General features: G+C 40.5%; 1 protein-coding gene across 12 annotated transcripts in view; it reads left to right on the top strand.

Annotated features, from left to right (window-relative positions):
* The first annotated feature begins 7,362 nt into the window (after window positions 1–7,362).
* The window catches only part of FN1 (fibronectin 1), a 70,124-nt gene continuing 57,772 nt past the window's right edge, over window positions 7,363–19,714 (top strand). For 11 of the 12 annotated variants that reach the window (XM_062191335.1, XM_062191298.1, XM_062191317.1 and 8 more), the window contains exons 1-9: window positions 7,493–7,756; window positions 8,708–8,836; window positions 9,667–9,804; window positions 11,422–11,553; window positions 12,503–12,640; window positions 14,441–14,599; window positions 16,720–16,911; window positions 17,668–17,847; window positions 18,464–18,640. In XM_062191335.1, coding sequence (XP_062047319.1) covers window positions 7,606–7,756; window positions 8,708–8,836; window positions 9,667–9,804; window positions 11,422–11,553; window positions 12,503–12,640; window positions 14,441–14,599; window positions 16,720–16,911; window positions 17,668–17,847; window positions 18,464–18,640 — 1,396 coding nt within the window. In that variant the 5' untranslated portion in view covers window positions 7,493–7,605. Of the gene's footprint in view, window positions 7,757–8,707; window positions 8,837–9,666; window positions 9,805–11,421; window positions 11,554–12,502; window positions 12,641–14,440; window positions 14,600–16,719; window positions 16,912–17,667; window positions 17,848–18,463; window positions 18,641–19,714 lie in introns of all 12 variants that reach the window. The other variant, XM_062191326.1, reaches the window with a different exon arrangement.

Raw genomic sequence — 19,714 nt, 5'->3', positions numbered from 1 at the left:
CTCTCTCTCTCTCTCTCTCTTACACTCTCCCTCTCTCTCTTTTTCCCTCTTCACCCCTTCCCTCCAGTCTGTTGGGTTTTCCCCAATAAACACTTTCCCTTAAAAAAAAAAAAAAGATGAGATGTAAAGAAATTATCACTCATATAGTTGACAGACATTATAATTAGTTTCAGATTCCAACTTAACCCTAAACTAAAAGGATTCTCTAGTTTCAAAAGGTGAGTAATACGTTGAAAAATCCATAACATACAAGAAGTTTCAAAGTATTTCAAACAGCGGTGTTCCTTAGTTTTACACTGTAATCTAAGATAATGACAATTCTAATTTTTATCTGTTTTTGAAGGAGTTTCTCTAAAAAGCATAATTGATACCAATGCCTCAGGTCTTCTAAAAGTTTTGGTTTCTGCATTAGGACTTTGTCAACACTAAATATTGGCAAAACCCAAGAGTTTATAGCACACTAAAATAGAGTAGATCTGAGTAAGTTTTCCTTAAATGTACAAACTCTCTGCTGAATTATTGCACTATATAAAATAAATTAAAAAGCAAACTTACATTTTTATGTAAAATCTTTAGCTTATACATACATGACATTTATAGATGTATAAGGCACTTTTAAATGGGTTTCTAAAGTGGCAGGGCTTCTGATCCCAGCTTCTTGGCAGGAACCAAATTACTTGGTGGACAAATCAAAATTATTTCCAAATGAGTTAAGAAGTACAAACAAATGCCATCTACTTAAACATAAAATCCATATTTCTTTTCTGTAATTTTACCATCACTAGGAGTATTTTATTCTGGAAGAGATACAGTGTTCAAGGGGCACACATTCAGCAGAGAGAAAAAAATCAGACCATTCAAGACGTGGGAAATTCTATATACAAGGAGATCACTGCATACTATTAGTTGCTAAATTTGGAAAAGAATTTGTGTGTCCTAAATCTTTTCTGCTATGATTAAAGACTTAAAACCAGAGTTTATGTGAACTGCTCATATGATTAGAGATTGTCAGAATCCAGACCATGGGGATTTCAGTAGAAAACAGAACCCAAAGGATTTTTACTGGAAGATTTCAGTGAAGGTATGGACACTGAAGTATGAGCACGGCAAAGGGACACAGGAAGGAAACTGAGGCTTCTGAGACTCACAAGGCAAGTAGCATTGTCACTCCTCGGGCTGCCATCCTGGGGAGGTGCCACTGAGGGCTGGAACCTTGGAGAACAGCCTAGCAGGGACTCTTATTCTACAGCAATGTCCCTTTCCTTCCATCCATTTTTTAAATGTATTATCTCCCACCTTACCTTCTGCAGAAAAATTAAATTTTATTTACAGTCTACCAAATAAGATAAATTCACAACTAAGGAATAGGGTGTTTTTTTTTTCTTTATCGTATAGGGCTGATTTCTTTAAGCCCTCCACACACACACTTTCATAGCACATTTCCACTCTATTCAGACAAAATTGCGCCACTGAGAATAATATGCTAGAGGGAGACAGCTGCCACCAGCTGCCAGAAACAGGGAGGGAGTGGGGAGGCAGCACCCTGACCTCTTGTCCTCCTGCCCTCCAGCAAGCAGAGGAGCTACCAATGCAGTCCAAAGGGTCAGGCCATGAATATCTAGAGGAAGATAAGCAGCCATCAAAGAAATTTTCCAAATCTCTTATAACTTATATGGAGCAAAGTCACTATGGGGAAAGCTATGTATGCTTAAATTAAAAATATGGTGTCAGGAGAACGCTGATTTAAATTTCAGCTCTGCCCTTCTCTTAGACCTAAAGACGATCTTTTAAGGATGATCTTTAAACTTCCTGAGCCCCAGAGAGTCAAATGGATTATTAATATCTACTCTGACACTCCCTTTGAGGATACAGTAAAGGAAAACATTGAGCACGTTCAGCAGTATGCCTGGTTTTCAGCTACTAACTGTGAATCTGGAGCTGTTTATCGTCTGCCCTTCTCTCCTTTCATTGATTCACCCAATATCTGCCCTGCTGTTAGTGAAGGCATATTGTACCCAGTGCTTGGCACACAGAGGGAACAAGAAAGAGAATGTGCTCCCACCAAGCCTGCAGTCTAGTGGAGAGTCAGTGAGATAGCCTTCCACCTCTGATCCAAAATGCCAGGGCAGGAGTGTGGCACAGTGGTTAAAACATCACTTGGGATGCTCACATCCCCTGGCAGAGTACCCAGCTCCACTTCTGATTCCAGTTTCCTGCTAATGTACACCATGGGAGGCAGTAGCATTGGCTTAAGTAGTTGGGTGTCTGTTACCCACATAGAGAAACCAGACTGAGTTCTGGGATCCTGGCTTCAGCCTAGCCCACCTCTGGCTATTGCAGGCATCTAGGGGATGAACCAAAGGATGGAAGATCTGTCTGTCTGTCTTTCAAATGAAATGAAGATAAGTTTAAAAATGAAATGCCAAAACACAACTAAATGGTTTGAAGGAAATTGATTCACACAAGAATGGTCCTGGATATAATAAGCAAAAACTGGTAGCTTATCAGTTAGCAGAGTTTGTGTGGCATCTTTTAAATGAAATCATCTCACACTTAGAAGTCATCCAAAAAGTCCTTTAGCCACCTCCTTTTCCCATTCCTTCATTTCAGAGGGAGATCACTAACTGATACCACAATTTCTGCAAGGCTGGTGATATAGCAAACTTCATTCTGAGAATGTTATTTTTCTGAGCCTAATATCCTCATCTGTAACGGTGATGGAATAGTAGTACTTAAAGGATTGCAGATGGTTGAACAACAACAACAACAACAACAAAATAGGAAGCACTAACTCAGAGTCAGTACTTTAAAATTTTAGCTTTCAATGATTTCTATTCAGATATTGCAATCTTTGTGACTTTGTGTATGCATTTAAGCCATGCCTTAGTTTTTCATGTTAAAAACAGTAATGATTTTAAATGTCCACTCCATTTCTGTAAAGTGTTCATATTTAATGAAAGAATATATCAAATTTATCTAGAAAATGGTTCAATATAAATTTAGGGATAATTATACTGTCATTTTGATAATTCAATTGCATATGTTCTTATTGTAATTAAGTAAGTTGACAGAAAATATGACTATTGACCTTCTATATCACAATAGTTTATTCTCAGCACTATAAGTTTATTTAAAAAATAATGTTCAATACTTACTTTTAATCACTCAACTGAACATTTGTGACTGTCTTAAAATGAAATGCTTAAAGCGTGTAACACATTAAAAAGGAGAAATTTCAAAACAAATGTGAACTTCATGTGAAATTTCATATGAAATGCTTAAAGCGTGTGACACATTAAAAAGGAGAAAATTCAAAACAAGCCACCAACATAAAGTAAGGCAAAATTAGAAGCAGGGGCCACAACACACAAAAACAAAATTTTTCCAAGGAACTACCACCTATCTTGGAAAGCCAAAAAGTCCTATAACACAGTTTTGGTTAAGTGTTCCAGCCTCACAGTAGTCCATTCCATTTGACTGGAAGAATTAGACTCTTTCACAAAGCCTTTTGGGAGTTACCTCACTCTAATGAGAAAAGAGTACTGTTAAAAAGCAAAAGGCAGAGATGCAGAGTTTTAAAAGTGCTGATCAAAAAAGTAAAGTACCTTAAAATATAAACAAAACGCTTATTAAGTGAAAACTGACCAGCTTTCATAGCATAATTTAAAGCCCTTATCAAGTATTTTCCCCCTGGTTGCAGGCGCCCTGTCAATTCCAGACAAACTGCTCAGATATAATGCCCATAAAGCCTGCCCATGGGGCAGTTTATTTTCCTTCACACACCTGTGCTAATGAGTAGCATTTTTATAAACTTGGCAATTTTCAAGGGAAGAAGAAGGGAAGGATTTCATGCCAAAAAAATCAAAACAAGATAGGAAAGAAAAACTACCTAATTTATGTCTTTTCAACCTACCTACAGAAGACCATGGCATTTATAAAGATAGGACAGGCTCTCAAGGCTGAAAGTTCGTTCCAGGGTTACCTAGTCAATCGTCTACCCAGTAGCAGGACTGAAAGAGATTAAGAACAGGATAGAAACCAAAGGTTTTCAGAAAAAAACAGCCCGAGCCCACATCACCTAAATGTAACCCTTGGGGTCAAGATGCTATTTCTTATCCAAGAAAAGATTTTTTTTCAACAGGGCAAGGAGTTTGTCTACAAGCGTTCATTAGTCTTAAAGCAAATCTGTTTTTCACTTGGAAAAACAATGCTTTTCAAAACTTATCCCTTAAATCATTTTCATTTCAATCCTTCTAAATGACTGATCAGATAAATTATTTTTATGCTTAACCAAATACCTCCATCTCGAATCTTCCAATCAAATGAGTCATTTTAATTCAGATTTTCATGACTGCTCCAGCTCCTCATTAACTTTCTCCAATAAAAACCACCCAGATAACACCTCCCCTACTAGACACACACACACACACTTCTGCTTGTCTTTGTTACTGAAAATTCAAGTTGTCCAAAACTCTGGGAAAACCTTATTGCCATGGCAATTCCAAGAAGAAACAAGGCACAGTCCTAAATGAAGACTTGTTCTGTCTCCACCACAATCATGCCACCACACAAATACAGGTTTTTGAAGGAGTCACTGGTGTAGGAGAAAGAATCCACTACTGTGTTCAAGAAACTTCCTCTGGGAAAAAAGAAGAAAAGAGGGCGTTTTGTACACACTCCTGCCACTGGGGAGTGAGTGCTTGAAACAAAATCACGAGATTATAAAAGAGAAAAAGAATAAATACTGCTTTTAAAAATCAGTTTTAAAATACGACTTTGGGTTGGTTTACTCCTCATGCCAGAGTCAGCCACTTTCAGAGTAACTACCAAATCACCACCAATCCCTCTTGTCAGTACGATTCCTTGTGTCCACTTAAGTTCATTCCTTTACTTAGCCTCAGCCTCAGGCACCCACCGATCTACTTTCTATTTTCCTTTTTCGTCATATTTCCCTCTCCAAATTGAGATTTAAAAAATAAAAAAAGTCCAAAGGTATTTCCTGTAAGTAGAAGCATACTGTTTATTGAGGAAGAAGCCATGGTGTCAACAGGGTCTTAGGAATCTTAGGCACTGCACATGTCGATGGAGTTAGTCAGAGCCAGTGTGGTCTTTGAGCTGTGATTATCTCTCTAGTTAGAGATAACAGACTTACACAGTTACAAGGGATTTTGATAAATGAGTGAATACTGTAGCAAGCCCTGTTATCTTAACTGGGAAAAAGTTTCCATCTCAAAAGCTAAAAAAAAAAAAAACTTAAAAAACATTTTTTCAAGGAAAAAGGTGAACACCCAAGCATCCCCATAAAATTCAGCCAAATGTATTTTTGATGGCAAGACATTAGAGATCGTCCTATTCCTTAAACAAATTACATTTCTACGGGGATGAAATATAAACTTTGCTCTGATATGTAAGGTGGGCTTCCCCCCCCTCCACCTACAGCTCTCAAATGTGTATTATTCTAATGTATTTTGGGTACAGCAAATATATCAAGCTAGCATGGGTTTGGTGGGTGAAATACTTTCCTAACCACTTACTTCCTTCCCCCAAAAAGCTTTTGCTTCAGGTTTATCTTGCTTACATCCTGATTTCCAGGTATCCTTCCCTCTGGAATGAACACTCCGCTTCCCAGAAACTTCCTAAGCATTTTTACAAGGAGCCTTTTTATATTTGAAAAAGAAAACTAGTTTGTCAAGTGATGATGAGAAAGTTAAAAAAAAAAAAAAAAAAAAAAAAAAAAAAAAACCTCTAACCCAGATGGGATTCTAAATTTGGGGAATCCAGGGTGCTCTTTCAACTTGGAGTGTTGGTCACAAAGATTCCTCAAGAGTTATTTTACACGACTTGCAGGAAATTGATATTTGCTATGGCTTTTTTGTGTTTTAATTCCTTGCATCAATAAAACAAATGTTAGTTTTGTGTCTGTCATGGGTCGGGTATTTTGTGGTTCACAGGGTTCAAATTACCCCAATAGCACTTACTGCAGATGGAACTTTTGGAGAACACGAATAATCCTACAGAAATAAAGTTTTGCTAGTAGCTTTCATCTGTTCTCAGAGCAAACAGGAGTCCTGCATTCCTAACTTTCGAAGTCAGAAGCTCAGCCCGAAGCTACTGAGCAAGTTGTGGACTCATCTTTTCGACGGTCTTTAAAGCAACAGTGTTGTGCGTCCCAGACTCGCTTTCCGCGCTCTGAGTTTAGAAAGAAAAAACGGGGGAATCTGAAATGGGAACTCTCTCTACATTCTTGAAGTGCATAGCAATTGATAGGAAAAATCTGGCGGCAGAGGCTGGTGGGGGGAGGGTGCAGAATTCTGCAATAAAACTGATGCCTGCGTAAAGAAAATACCAAGTAAAAGCAAGGCGGAGGCTGCAGAAAGTCTAGCCTGTTAAAGATTTTTTTTTTTTCTACCCAGCTCAGCGGTTCTTGCACTCTTTCTGCCTCCTTACTGTAACGGGCACCGTGAGAGCCGATCTGACTTTTGGGCTTCTCGGGTTGTCCACCGCTGACTTCCCTCTCCGTGGACACGGGCACCCCACTCCCAGAACGGGAAGACTTTCCTGCAGGTCTTTAAAGAGAAAATAGATAAGAAAAAGGCAACCGTCCCGTCAAAGGAAACTTCCCTCTCTGAAGTAACCCCAGGTCTACAGGGCGCCCCCAGCAGCCCCACTTGGTAGGAGCTCCCTAGGGGTCGCTTTCCGCGTCGCCCCCTTGCTCCGGGCCGAGAAGCCGCCGGGGCTGAACAGCGAGTCCCGCGGCTGCGCGCCTGAGACCCCAGCGAGGGAACCCGGGAGGCCGGCCCCGCCCTGGGGCTGCCCAGTCCGGATTCCTGCAGCTGCAAGGTGATGGCTCCTTTATGAGTTTTCCTCCCCACAAAACGCACTCCAGCGAGCAGGGATTTTTTTTTTTTTTTCCAGAGGTGACGCAATGTCCTCAAACACCGCCACCACCACCCCCAATTAAAAAAAAAAAAAAAAAAAGAGTAAAGGGGGGGAAGCCTGGCACCCTCTTGGCTTCGCACAGCCCCAGCCCCTCCCTTCCCTCCCAGCCGCTTCCCGTCCTTCCTACACCCCCCCCCCCAAAAAAAAAAAAAAGTTTGAATACCGCAAAGGAAACCGAAAAAAAGTTCCCCCGGCCCGGCTGCTGGCGGCCCATCAGCATCTCTTTTGTTCGCCGCGAACCCACAGACCCCCGTGACGTCACCCGGGCCCGGGCCAATCGGCGCGCGGTCGGCGGGGCGGCGGGGACGGGGGCGGGGGCTGGGGGCGGCGGGCCGGGCCCTGCCTGCCGGCGCCCGGGGCCTCGCAGGGGGCGGGAGGGGACCGTCCCATATAAGCCCCGGCGCTCGGGGCTCGGCCGCCCGCCGGCTGCGCTGCACAGGGGAGCACAGCGGGCCAGGCGCGAGCCGGGCGGAGGGAACCTGCAGCCGCAACTTCTCCCGGCCGCTCCATCCTTCCGTCCCTCCCGGGGTCCCCGTCCCCTTCCTAGAGGCGGCCAGCCGCTTGCGGGTGCATTTGCCAGGGACTTTTCCCGCAGGTTGCGCAGGGAACCAAACTTGGTGGGAACTGGCCTGCGGGTGAGGGCGGCTCTCCCCGCACCGTCTCAAGATGCTCGGGGGTCCGGGACCCGGGCTGCTGCTGCTGCTGTCCGTCCTGTGCCTGGGGACAGCGGTACCCTCCACCGCCGCCTCGAAGAGCAAGAGGCAAGCCCAGCAAATCGTGCAGCCCCAGAGCCCAGTGGCTGTCAGTCAGAGCAAGCGTGAGTACCGACCGCGGGACGGGACCCCAAAGCCGACCCGAGTTGCGGCTGAAGTTTGGCGCGCGCACGTGCGTCTCGAAAAAAAAAAGAGAAACCAGCTGTGGACACAAAAGGCTCTCGGTTAGGGCAGGGTGGATCTGAGAGCCAATGCGTTGGAGGACAGGCGCTCTGGGGTGTCCTCCGGGGCCCCCGCCAGTTCTTCACATTCATATCGTCCTTCTATGAATGAACCTGAACTGAACTTTACAGGGAGAACTGATGCGTGCCCAGTACATGTTTTCCATCTGGGATCGCTGTGGTCTTGACCGCTCCTGGTTCTCTTTGTTACTAACTAGCTGGTTAGATATTTTCAAAATGAGGGTGAGCAGAGGGTCGATGAATAGCTTAGTTGTTTCCAACTAACTTGAAAAAGGTGTGGTTGGTGCAGAGTGCTGTGGGGCCCCTCGGGACACTGCACCAAGATCAAAAATCAGAATGCCTCTGATGGGTTTTCAAAGTGCAGCCTTCCTCTGCCCTGGCTCCAAGAAACTTTCCCAAGTTGCCCTTCTCGATTTACTGGTCCAAAAGGGCGCTGGAGTTCCTTGCATGTTTTAAAGTGTAATTTCAATCTTCTCCCTTTCAAAATCTCTCCACTTCTTCCACGTGGACCCCTGGCCCCGCAGAAGTGACATCATTGTGTAACATTTTGCCAAGTTGAAAAAGAAGGAAAAAAAAAATCCGAAAATCCACGAGTATACATTGCAGTCAACTCTTTGGGTAGCTAGCTTGTCTATCTCTGTTTGGATAGAAACATGCTTCTTTGGATAGAAAAATTCTTCTGGCATTCTGATGAGTCACTATTTTTTAAAGTTTGTTGCTCAAGCTCATTGATCAGGTGTTAGAAAAACTTCATAATTTAATCACAAGGTGAGGTGGAAATGTAATAACTTTTTTTCTTCCAATTACTTATAGCTGGTTGTTACGACAATGGGAAACACTATCAGATAAATCAACAGTGGGAGCGCACCTACCTAGGCAACGCCCTGGTTTGTACCTGTTATGGAGGGAGCCGAGGTTTCAATTGCGAGAGTAAACCTGAACGTAAGTAGTGGGGAACTTGGTAGTTAGGACCTTTTATAGCTGAAGGGTTGCTTGTTATTAGAACTACACTTTATCCTCTTTCATGAAAGTTTGGTAACTGCTTCTGTTTGCTTTTCACATGTTACTTTAACCTTTAAAACATGCAAACAAACGTATTTCTAATCAGTTCCCAGAGTTCTTCTTGTTTTACTTTCCCAATGTTTTTGATGAGAAACTCAAAGATTTTTATGTATTTTCTTTAAAAAAAATGCTTATAAAAGTTTGAATAGAAAGTAATCTCAGATCTTTAACTGTATGAAAATGAACCAGAATTCATTGTGGACACTATATTGTAAAGCGATTTGTCAGCTGCCTTTCAAAACCACTAACCCACTTCAAAGTTCTCATTTCTTTGAGACCCTTTATACGTTTCTTATAAATTATAGCAACTGCTTCAGAGGGGCACTGAGGAGGCTACACTGGAAATACTTGGTTGGATTAGCAAGTGCCTACTGGGAGGTGGGGGATCTTCAAACTGTTTGCTTTTTATGTGGACCTTGGCTTGACTTCCTGAGTCAGAGATTAGATCTGAAACCCTTTCTTCACAATCAAGCTGGTCATAAAGCAGCACTTTCTGTGTTTTTTCCCTAAGGGCTCAAAAACTCTTTATAATAAAATTAATTTACGGGAAATTTGAGAACTTGTCAAAGGTCAAATATTGTGGCCTTGGTAGAGAGATCTGCATCTCTCACTTTATTTTAAACTTCAGTTTTTTTTTCTGTGGATGGGATTCATGGGATAGAAAAGCTTTTACATTTGTTGGCTCACATGGAATTTCCTTCTCCCCTCAGCTGAAGAGACTTGCTTTGACAAGTACACCGGAAACACTTACAGGGTGGGTGACACTTATGAGCGCCCTAAAGACTCCATGATCTGGGACTGTACCTGCATCGGAGCTGGGAGAGGGAGAATTAGCTGCACCATCGCAAGTAAGGATACATTCTGTAAAATGACATTAAAAGATCATATATATATAAACTGTACTATTACTATCACTGTCATTTTCTGGTATCGATGACTGGGATAATCCTAACGTTGGGATTTACCCTTGGTGACCAACGTACCCAGTTGGCACCTGGGCTTCCTGAAGACTGGTCTGAGCTTAGGTGACATCAGGTTTTTTTTTGTTTGTTTGTTTGTTTTTTTAAGATTTATTTATTTATTTGAAAGGTAGAGTTATACAGAGAGAGGAAAGAGAGATCTTCCATCTTCTGGTTCACTCTCCCAACAGCCAGGGCTGTGCCAGGCCAAAGCCAGGAACCAGGAGCTTTTTCCAGGTCTCCCATGTGGGTGCCGGGGCCCAGGGACTTGAGTCATCTTCCACTGCTTTTCCTAGGCACATCAGTGGGGAGCTGAATCAGAAGCGAAGCAGCTGAGACTCAAGCTGACACCGGCACTGCAGGCAGTGGCTAAACCCGCTGTGCCACAGCACCAGCCCCAACATCAGTATTTTTAATGTGTAGATTTATCAGTGTGTGTATACATGGTATGGCCAAGTAGATCTCTTGGATTCCACTTCAGTGACATGTGCCTAAGGGAGTTCCACATTTCCCGGATGTCTTTAATCCAGACTGATCATGGGATTTTCTAGTGATTGGGAAGATGTTGATGAACAGTAAATAAGCCTTCTTGGTTGCAATGCAGAGATCTCTTGCATCTGGCTTCTTTATGACCAATAGGTTGAACCCAAGAAGCAATTCTTTCAGTTCCTAGTGCTAATACGGAATAATTAGCCAAACTGTTTTTCCAAGGGACTTTGAGGACTGGGCTAAGTCTCATCAGCTCTAGTTTAGTTAAGTCAGTCTTTCCAGTATGATTCACCAGGTTGCCAAGAGAGTCTGTTAGTACAACATTTAAATTTTTTAAATCCTTCTTTTAAATATAAGTCATCGTAAAGGCTTCTGTCCAAGAGAACAAGCCAATCGCTTGTGAATAGGCCTAATCAACTTTGCCCAAACTTTAGGTGAGAATTTAACCACATTTAAAAGCAGATCTCCAGAGTCAATGGTCTATCATGTTTATAATCTAGTGAGCAATTCAGTCTTTGGATGTTTAATCATTGAATTTAATAGTCTTGAAAAGTACCAGGATTTTCACACTTTATGTCTTTTGCTTTCTTCCAAAATGAGTTTTCTATTCCAGCATGAGATTCAGGCTCTCCATACTTCCAAACTCTCCATACTTCCAAAACCCAGAATGTTATGCCCAATGCAGCCTTTTCACTGACTTAATCTGGGGACAATTTACTGTGTCTGTGTAAAGGCCCTGCTTATGGCCAGATTTCCTGTGCTCTCCCAGGGGAACCAAGATTTATAACCTCTCCTTTGCCATTCAGATTTCTCTGTGGTTTTCCATTGTGTTTTAAGCCAGACATTCAATTGAATTGATCCAAAGTAACCAAACTTTCCCCCTGTCTCTGATGGAAAATTTCTTTTGTTTTTCTGTTTTGGCCAACTTAAGTACCTATCCTAGGTAGAACATGAGAAGTTTTTTTCTTAAGTTCTCTGTACCAACCCCTGCTAACATTTGCCTTTTATCTTGAACAGACCGCTGTCATGAAGGAGGTCAGTCCTACAAGATCGGTGACACCTGGAGGAGACCACATGAGACTGGTGGTTACATGTTAGAGTGTGTGTGTCTAGGGAACGGGAAAGGAGAATGGACCTGCAAGCCCATAGGTGTGTGACCGTCAGGGACTGTTGGGATGGGGATGCACTGTTGTAATGTTGGGTTGAACCAAAGTCACAATACATGGATAAGAGAACTAAACTTCAATTTAAAAAACATGAAATGGCAATTTCATTTCAAATAATGAAATGTTATATAATTTCAAATCAATTCTTAAAAGAATCAGGTCAAAAAGTACTAACCACATATAGAAATCTTAATTTTGTTGTGTTTCAAAAACACAGGAGTTGAAAATTCAGGATAGAAGTCATTTCTTTTGTCCAATATCTGATCTCAGATTCTTCCATGGTCAAGATGTAAATTATTTAAAAGGAAATAAATGACATTTTTGACACATTTGTTTCTTGAGATGCACTAGAGTGAAATGGAAATTGGTACATGCTGTCATACCTTGTTGGTTTCTTTTCAAAATGATAGTTATTGAGCTTCTTTGAGTCTCAACTCTCAGTTGAACCCTATTAGTACAAATCCAAAAGTTTCTGGCTTTCATTACTTATTGTTTTCTAATTCAGAGGTTTTCAATTTTGTTTTGTCTCTGCTTTTTATTAAATAGCTTCCTTATTTTGTTTAGGCCTTTCGTAATTTATAATTGGCCATACATAATTAAGATTAGAATTTTACATGTGTAGTCTCCCACACACTAGATACACACATAGATTCTCAAAATGTTAGTGTGAAGTTTGGGACTAGCTGAAAATATGCAGTCCGTGTACTCACTATAGGAGAAGAGAACTTATGCCTGCCAACTGGGCTTGAGCTCTTTTGCTTTGGCTACTTGCTAAGTGCTTAGTTGCAGGGTGTGCCTTTCTTTCTGAACAGAGTGCCACTTAAAAAGCTGTGGCTGTATTTTTGCTTACACACTACTATTCAAATTACAGGGAGACTACACAATTCAAAATAGCCTTTTGTTTTCTGTTTTTCTTCCGAATTTTTCTACAGCTGAGAAATGTTTTGACCATGCTGCTGGCACTTCCTATGTTGTCGGGGAAACCTGGGAAAAGCCCTATCAGGGCTGGATGATGGTGGATTGTACCTGTCTGGGAGAAGGCAGTGGACGCATCACTTGTACCTCTAGAAGTATGTTTCAGAGTTTTATGTTAAAGATATTGTTTTCTGGATTCCTAGGGGGTGGTTCACTTAGAATACATCTAATACATTGAATGTTTTGGTAACTTTTGAATGTCAAGAAAATTTATATCTAACTTATTCTGCTTCTTCAGAGAAGACTGCATGGGAAAGCAAATTTAGTTTAATGAGATCTTAGGCTATCCCCTACTAAGAACTTTAATATTTATTCAGATGCAACTATATCATGGGCCTGATTTAGCTACCAATATATAATAGTCATTGACATATTTTTGAAGTATTAAGAGCAAGGAAATCGATAAAACAGTTGCAGAAGCATCTTTTGGCATGGAAATGAGCAAAGCTCTAAGGGTTTAGGTATCGTGTATTTGAAACTTAAATAAAGCATATTCATAAGCCAGATTGAGGAAAGTAAAAAAAAAAATGCTTATCCAATAGAATAAAATGTTTAACTCAGAAGTAAAGGATAGTGTTTCTTGATATCTTACCTAAGGCTTCCTGTCAGTGTTGCAAAGAGAAAGGAGTGTTTGTCTTGTTCCTTCTAAGATTATCTTGAGGTCTTCATTGTTGCCTTCCAGTTTCCAGGCTTTTTTTTTTTTTTTTTTTAGAATGGCAACTGTAGAGTTTGTTGAAGCAAAGTAGCCATTAACTAGTTTAAAATCAAATCTAAATACTTTGAACCCATGTGATTTATCTAACTCAAAATATTTAACTCTCTCGGAATATTTATCATCCAAATTCCAATTCCTGCCTAACAAATAAAAGTTACTTATGGAAAAGGGAAAACAATTCTGACCAAATCTTTCCCCAGAACTTGCTGGGTTTTTAGATGCTTTGCATTTAAATTGTTAGGATCATCAGCTTCCAAGACGCTTGTGGCAGTATTTTACCTTAAGTCAGTTTAATGTCTCATCAAACTTATCAGTCTTGATGCTCTCATTCAAATCTCCATTCTTGGAGCAGACATGTGAGTATGTATCGTGTGAACCTTCATCTACTATCTCAACTTTTTTATCTCCAACTTTGTGGTTGCAGTGATTCCTGCTTCACAAGATCAGGTCCTTTATACCCACATGGGAACATATGGGCAAGGCTGGGGTAACTCTTGCTGCTTTAGCTACAAATTATCATTCTATGTTAATTCCCTATTCCATTGGTGGGAAAGTATAAATAATTCCAAAGAGGCCAGTTAGTTTGTGATTTTTGTTAAAAGGTCTTTTGAGGTCGGGTGCAGGACAGAAGAAAACATTTTAGTCAAAAAGGTCCTTGGTCCCTAGAGTATTTTTACATAACAAATGAAGAAAGAGCTATCACTCTTTATAGCCTCCCTGGGGCAATTGGTAGAGACCCTTTGAGGTCTGCCTACCTCCCTGTTGTTCCTAGTTTTTCTAAAGAAAGTTCCCATTTGAAAGGCAGGCCCTGTATACAGTCATTACAAGAAGAAAGCTGGAGAGACTTGGAGAAGGACTGATAACACATTGGAGAATGAATTTGGTCACATTTAGACTGTTGTGGAAACTCTTTTAAAAAAATCAACTAATGAAGGATGATGAAAAAGTTTTTCGGCAGAGAAGTGGAACTAACCCAAACGATATAGCTCCCTTTCCAGTATAACGAGTGTAATCCCATGTCAGGGGTTTGTTACCTGTGACATCAGAGCTGACTATGAACACACTACCAAAAAAAATGGTCTTCAAGCATTAGACTAGTATATGCCTTGCCTAGGTTTGCCCTGAGCACTTGCCAATCTTGACCTGATTTCCGTATTTAAATGCTTCCTCTCTGACACAGACAGGTGCAATGATCAGGACACCAGAACTTCCTATAGAATTGGGGACACCTGGAGCAAGAAGGACAACCGAGGGAACCTGCTGCAGTGCATCTGCACAGGCAATGGCAGAGGAGAGTGGAAGTGTGAGAGGCACGCGTCTCTGCAGACCACCTCGACCGGTGAGACACCAGGGAGCAGGGGTCGGAAATGGGAAGTCGAACAAGAAATTATTTTTTTAGACATGCTTTTGAAGATGATTTGCAGTGCTTTAGCTAACTACTTGGGAGCATTTACAGGTTATTGTTAAAACTTCTCTTTTAAAGTAAAGTTTTAAGTTTTGGAGAAAAGTTAAAGATGAAATGAAAAAGAATATTATGGGAAAAAATGGATTTAGTCCCAAGAAGTAAAACTGGGTTTAAAAGAACAATAATACATAAACCTACCACCACAGATGGATATACACAAAGGTGTGTATATGTGCTTTGAGAATCCAAAGTTCCTTTACAAAGGAAATCAGAGAGAGTTGTGATTAATTATTCTTCTGGTAGGAAAGAAGAAAAATGTATGTGTTCTTTTCCAAAATGCAGTATAGTTTCCTTATCTGGTATTCAGCTCTTTTTTTAACATTTCATAAAATAACACACAATCACTTTATTCAAATATTAGCATTCAAAACTTGAGGAATTTAGAGAGGGCCCAGAAAAGGGAATGAATGAAACAATATTTAAATTTCTTTTAGAAAAAAGTTTCAATCATTTCTAGTATAAGAAAATGATTTCTGCATCATAGGTGTTTTGTAAGTATATAAAGGAAGAAATGTGGAAATTAAGGGGTGCACATCCTCTGTTATTATTAAGATGCTTTGGCTGAGTTTTCACTATCTGATGTGCCAGCCTTGTTGCTTAGTATCTCAGCAATCAGCCATTTAGCAAGAATATTAATAGTCTGGACTTTTCTCCTTTTGATGACTTTTTGTTTTGCTTTAAGAAGTTAAGAAGGTGAGCAAGATTGGATTTTATAATATCTTTGAGTTACTTGATTATTACCAATAAAACTACTACTGACATACAAGGAAAAAGAAAAGAAACAATCACAAATACCAACCCATTAAAAGAGATTAAAATAGTAGCTGGAAATTAAATGGGGGTGAATCTTGATAAATAGGACTGTTTTTATTAATAGCACTGATACTATACTGAGGGAGTTGCATTGTTCAAAAAAGTTTAAGAAAGAGTGCACTAAGCAAAACGGAATCTCCACTACAGGGAGCTTTCTGTTCCCTTGCATTGCAGCTCTCCAAGGTGGGGAATGTGGAGGCAGCAGCCATGGATCCCAAATACACTTGGCCTTTGGGTCCTTTGTGAAGTGCCTTCGGTGCCTGCTGTTCAGCACACTTAGGGAGACACGGGAATGAGTCTGTCAGTCATTCTGGCATCAGTTCTGACCCTGCTGTTGGCCCTGACTTTCAAGAGAAGAGATTTCCAAAACTTTAAAGAAAAGATAAACACATTTTACTGTATTACTTTGAAAAGAAAGCTGTCTTAAGCAGATTGATTGGTTTTACAAAAGGCACAACACAGGCCCAAATCACCATGAGGAAAATCAAAATGCAGAAGGAGGTGGCAACTTCTCGAATCTGCTGTGGCTGCCAAGGCACTCACCTTTAGCTCAGAGTTGCACAGGTAGCAGGAAGTCTCCTGGAGCATGTCAGGGACTTCTCAAAACAGTGGCAGGAAGTACCATGCCCAGGAGGATTCAGCTTAAGGAAATTGCTGAGAGAGGAAGGGTGAGGCTGACCATTTCAGATGAAGGGAAAGGCATGAGTTCAAGACAAAAACATGACGTTAGCTGCACTGAGGAAGGATGAGTGCTGGGAAATGGGAAATGATGAGTGGCTCAGGGAGTCTAAGGCATGGAGCAAGGGAGAAAGTGGCCAGAAGTGAGGCCACCAGGAAGTCAGGTGGGAAGAACTGGGAAGGTGTGGACTTTGCGGTTCCTGGCATGAGTGAAGTTTTGTTGAAAGCATCTGCTCTGTTTAACAGTCTATCATTTAGAAATATAAGCCTAGTCGTTCTGCATGGCCTTGAAGATGGAGACCATTTATTCGGTAGACCCTTATGGATTATTTCCCAGGTCAAACACAAATCAAATGCAGAAAGGGAGGAGCATTTTTTTTTTTTTTCAGATCAACATTAGGTCATTAACAGCATGGATTGCACATGATCTTGGTGACACCCTGAAGTGTGCTTAGCTGTCTTCTGTCAGCCAGCTTTGTGACTTTAATTTCTCATGCTCTTAGGATCTGGCCCCTTCTCAGATGCCCGGATGCCCATCTACCAACCCCAGCCTCATCCCCAGCCGGCTCCTTATGGCCACTGCGTCACAGACAGTGGTGTAGTCTATTCCGAGGGGATGCAGTGGTTAAAGACACAAGGAAATAAGCAGATGCTTTGCACGTGCCTGGGCAATGGAGTCAGCTGCCAAGAGACAGGTATGCATTACAGTTTCAACAAACCGTACTGGTGACTTAAGTATTGAGTTTTTGAAAGGCAGTGTGCATTCATTTATATTTTAAAAAGTGAAACAATAAAGCAGACAGGAAAAGCTTATAATTTTACCACCCCATGATAATAAGCAGTGTTGGCATTTGATGTATTTTCTTACACTACTTTTTCTCAATGTATTTTTTTTCTGTCACGGGGAGTAAACTGCTATGCATTACCTTTTTTTTGTAAAAGGCTGTTATAAGAGAGTTACATTCTGGATAGCTAATCATCTGCACTGTATCTTCCATTTCATATTTCAGTAGCATTGTGGTGTAAACTTTCAATAACCTAATGCTTTTCATCTGGGCTACAGATGTGATGGTGACTACAGCATTAAGAACTGATACACTTGACTTTTCCTCCAGAACAGCATCATATACTAATTTTCATGGCACAGATATAATTATATGTATCTCCCCAGCATCCTTAATTAACTTGTATTAATGTAGATGCACAATTGGAGAAACTGGGGCATGTAGCAGAAGTGGTAACAAAGAACATCAGCACTTTTGTTCCACCCAAAGTAGACAAGGCTTCTTGAGTAAAAGATTGTTGCTGAGATTAGCCAGGCAATCTTCTATAGTCACAGCGTTTTCCTTTTAGAGCACATGCTTAGTCTCTCATTTAAGCTGTAAATCAGCAGCTACTTGTAGGAGATACAGCTGCTCTATATATTGAGATTCGCTTGGTTATGTTTGCAGCTGTAACCCAGACATATGGAGGCAATTCAAATGGGGAGCCGTGCGTCCTACCATTCACCTACAATGGCAGGACTTTCTACTCCTGCACCACAGAAGGGCGACAGGATGGACATCTCTGGTGCAGCACAACTTCGAACTATGAGCAAGACCAGAAGTATTCTTTCTGCACAGACCATACTGGTGAGTGTCCCTCTGTAATAAGAAAACTCCATATTTTGTGCCCTTTTTTTATTATCTAGCCATCCAGCCTTTCATTCTGAGGTTGCACACAAGAGGTATCAGTTTTGTTTAGTTTGGACCCAAGAGACATGATGCTAACTTAGTAGCTGAGCATCCTTTTGAACCCTCCAACACAACTGGGAAATGACACCAAGGGAAAAGGCCTGTGGTTCATTTATTTTGACATGTCGGGTTATGATGTGATGAAAGAAAAGCTATTTGTATGTTGGAATCAGTAAGCGATCCCTCTAGGCTGTGAATACACAGGATGGATGTTTGAATGCCATTGCTTATCTTCTGGTTAAAACTATATTTTATTCTAAGCTATCATTTAATCTTTTTTTCTGGCTAGGAAAATAAGAGTGAAAATAGAACGTAAATCTATTTTGAAGGTGAAAGTGAATACACTAAGAAGCTTAGAAATATGTAATTAGATATCTTTTATTCTGAGCTAGGCTCTCTGGGAATTAGCTGTAGAAACTGGGCTGTCTTTGAACTTTTTTATAGGAATTCCCTCTGTGCATGAGAAAGCACATTTGTAGTCCTTATCTTCCTGTTTGTGCATTGTTCTTGGCAGTTCTGGTTCAGACTCGAGGTGGAAATTCCAATGGTGCCTTATGCCACTTCCCCTTCCTGTACAACAACCACAACTATACCGATTGTACTTCTGAGGGCAGGAGAGACAACATGAAATGGTGTGGAACCACACAGAACTATGATGCTGACCAGAAGTTTGGATTCTGCCCCATGGCTGGTAAGATGAAGCCCTTGTAGGTTGCTCTTGCAGACAGAGATTAGAGATAGACTAATATCAAGTTAATTCTGTTTTACCCATTAAGGCAATTTCACCCATTAAGACAACAGAAAACTTGACATGTTATATATGTACATAGACTCTATATATTATAGTGTATACATTAGAGTTGAAAACATGTAATTATATAATTATTTGTAGAGCTTTAAAATCTCATTGACATGATTTAATGTGCAAAATATATAAATGTGATAAAATCAACTTTTGTAAATCAGGATATATAAATGTGCACAGAATTTTTTTGTAAAGAGTATACAACTGAATAGCTTAAAAGGTTATATAAATAATATAATTTGTATATGTATGTTATATATAATATAATTTATGTATATATACATATATAATCTATAAAGTCATAGACCTTCAATATTGACACATGATTTGGATTTGACTGGAGTAAGCTCTTTCACACAATAAGAACCAAAGTGACCAAAATTCAATATTTTCTCCTAATAGAGAATCTTTGATTTTAAAAAAAAGCCTTCAATTCGTATGAATGAATTAAGGGGAACCAATCTTTTTTGTTTTTAAAATTCAATAACTCCATAGATTATATTTAATTTTTTAGTTTTACAACTAAGAACTTGTACACTATGCCATTGTCAGGAGTTACTGTAAGGCAAGGCAACTCTTTAACACTTATTTTGATTTTTATTTGATCTTTCTCATTTCAACCAAAGAAAATATTGTGTTGAGATAGAAAATCCACTCTTACTAGCAATTCTCTGACCAAACACAGTTTCTCTTTGAGCTAGAATAAACTAGAACTAGGAAAATTTGTGAGGCAGTAGTCAAATCCTGGCTTCTAGAACAATGTGAGCCCTTGGAGTGTATGTGAAGTATTATCTTGGCTGAACATCCTCTAGCCCTTCTTGTAATGATACGCTGCAACATGCCTTCTCTTGGGACAAGGCCTTCTGCCTCCGGGGCTCAAACCTTGGTATCTGCATCAGGAGCACAGAGATTCCTTTGAGATACACAAGGCTTCTTTGTGAGTGAATGTTCTTAGATGAT

The sequence above is a fragment of the Lepus europaeus genome, chromosome 1 (assembly GCF_033115175.1).
Source record: "Lepus europaeus isolate LE1 chromosome 1, mLepTim1.pri, whole genome shotgun sequence".
NCBI lineage: Eukaryota > Metazoa > Chordata > Mammalia > Lagomorpha > Leporidae > Lepus > Lepus europaeus.
This window is presented reverse-complemented; position numbering and strand designations above follow the sequence as displayed.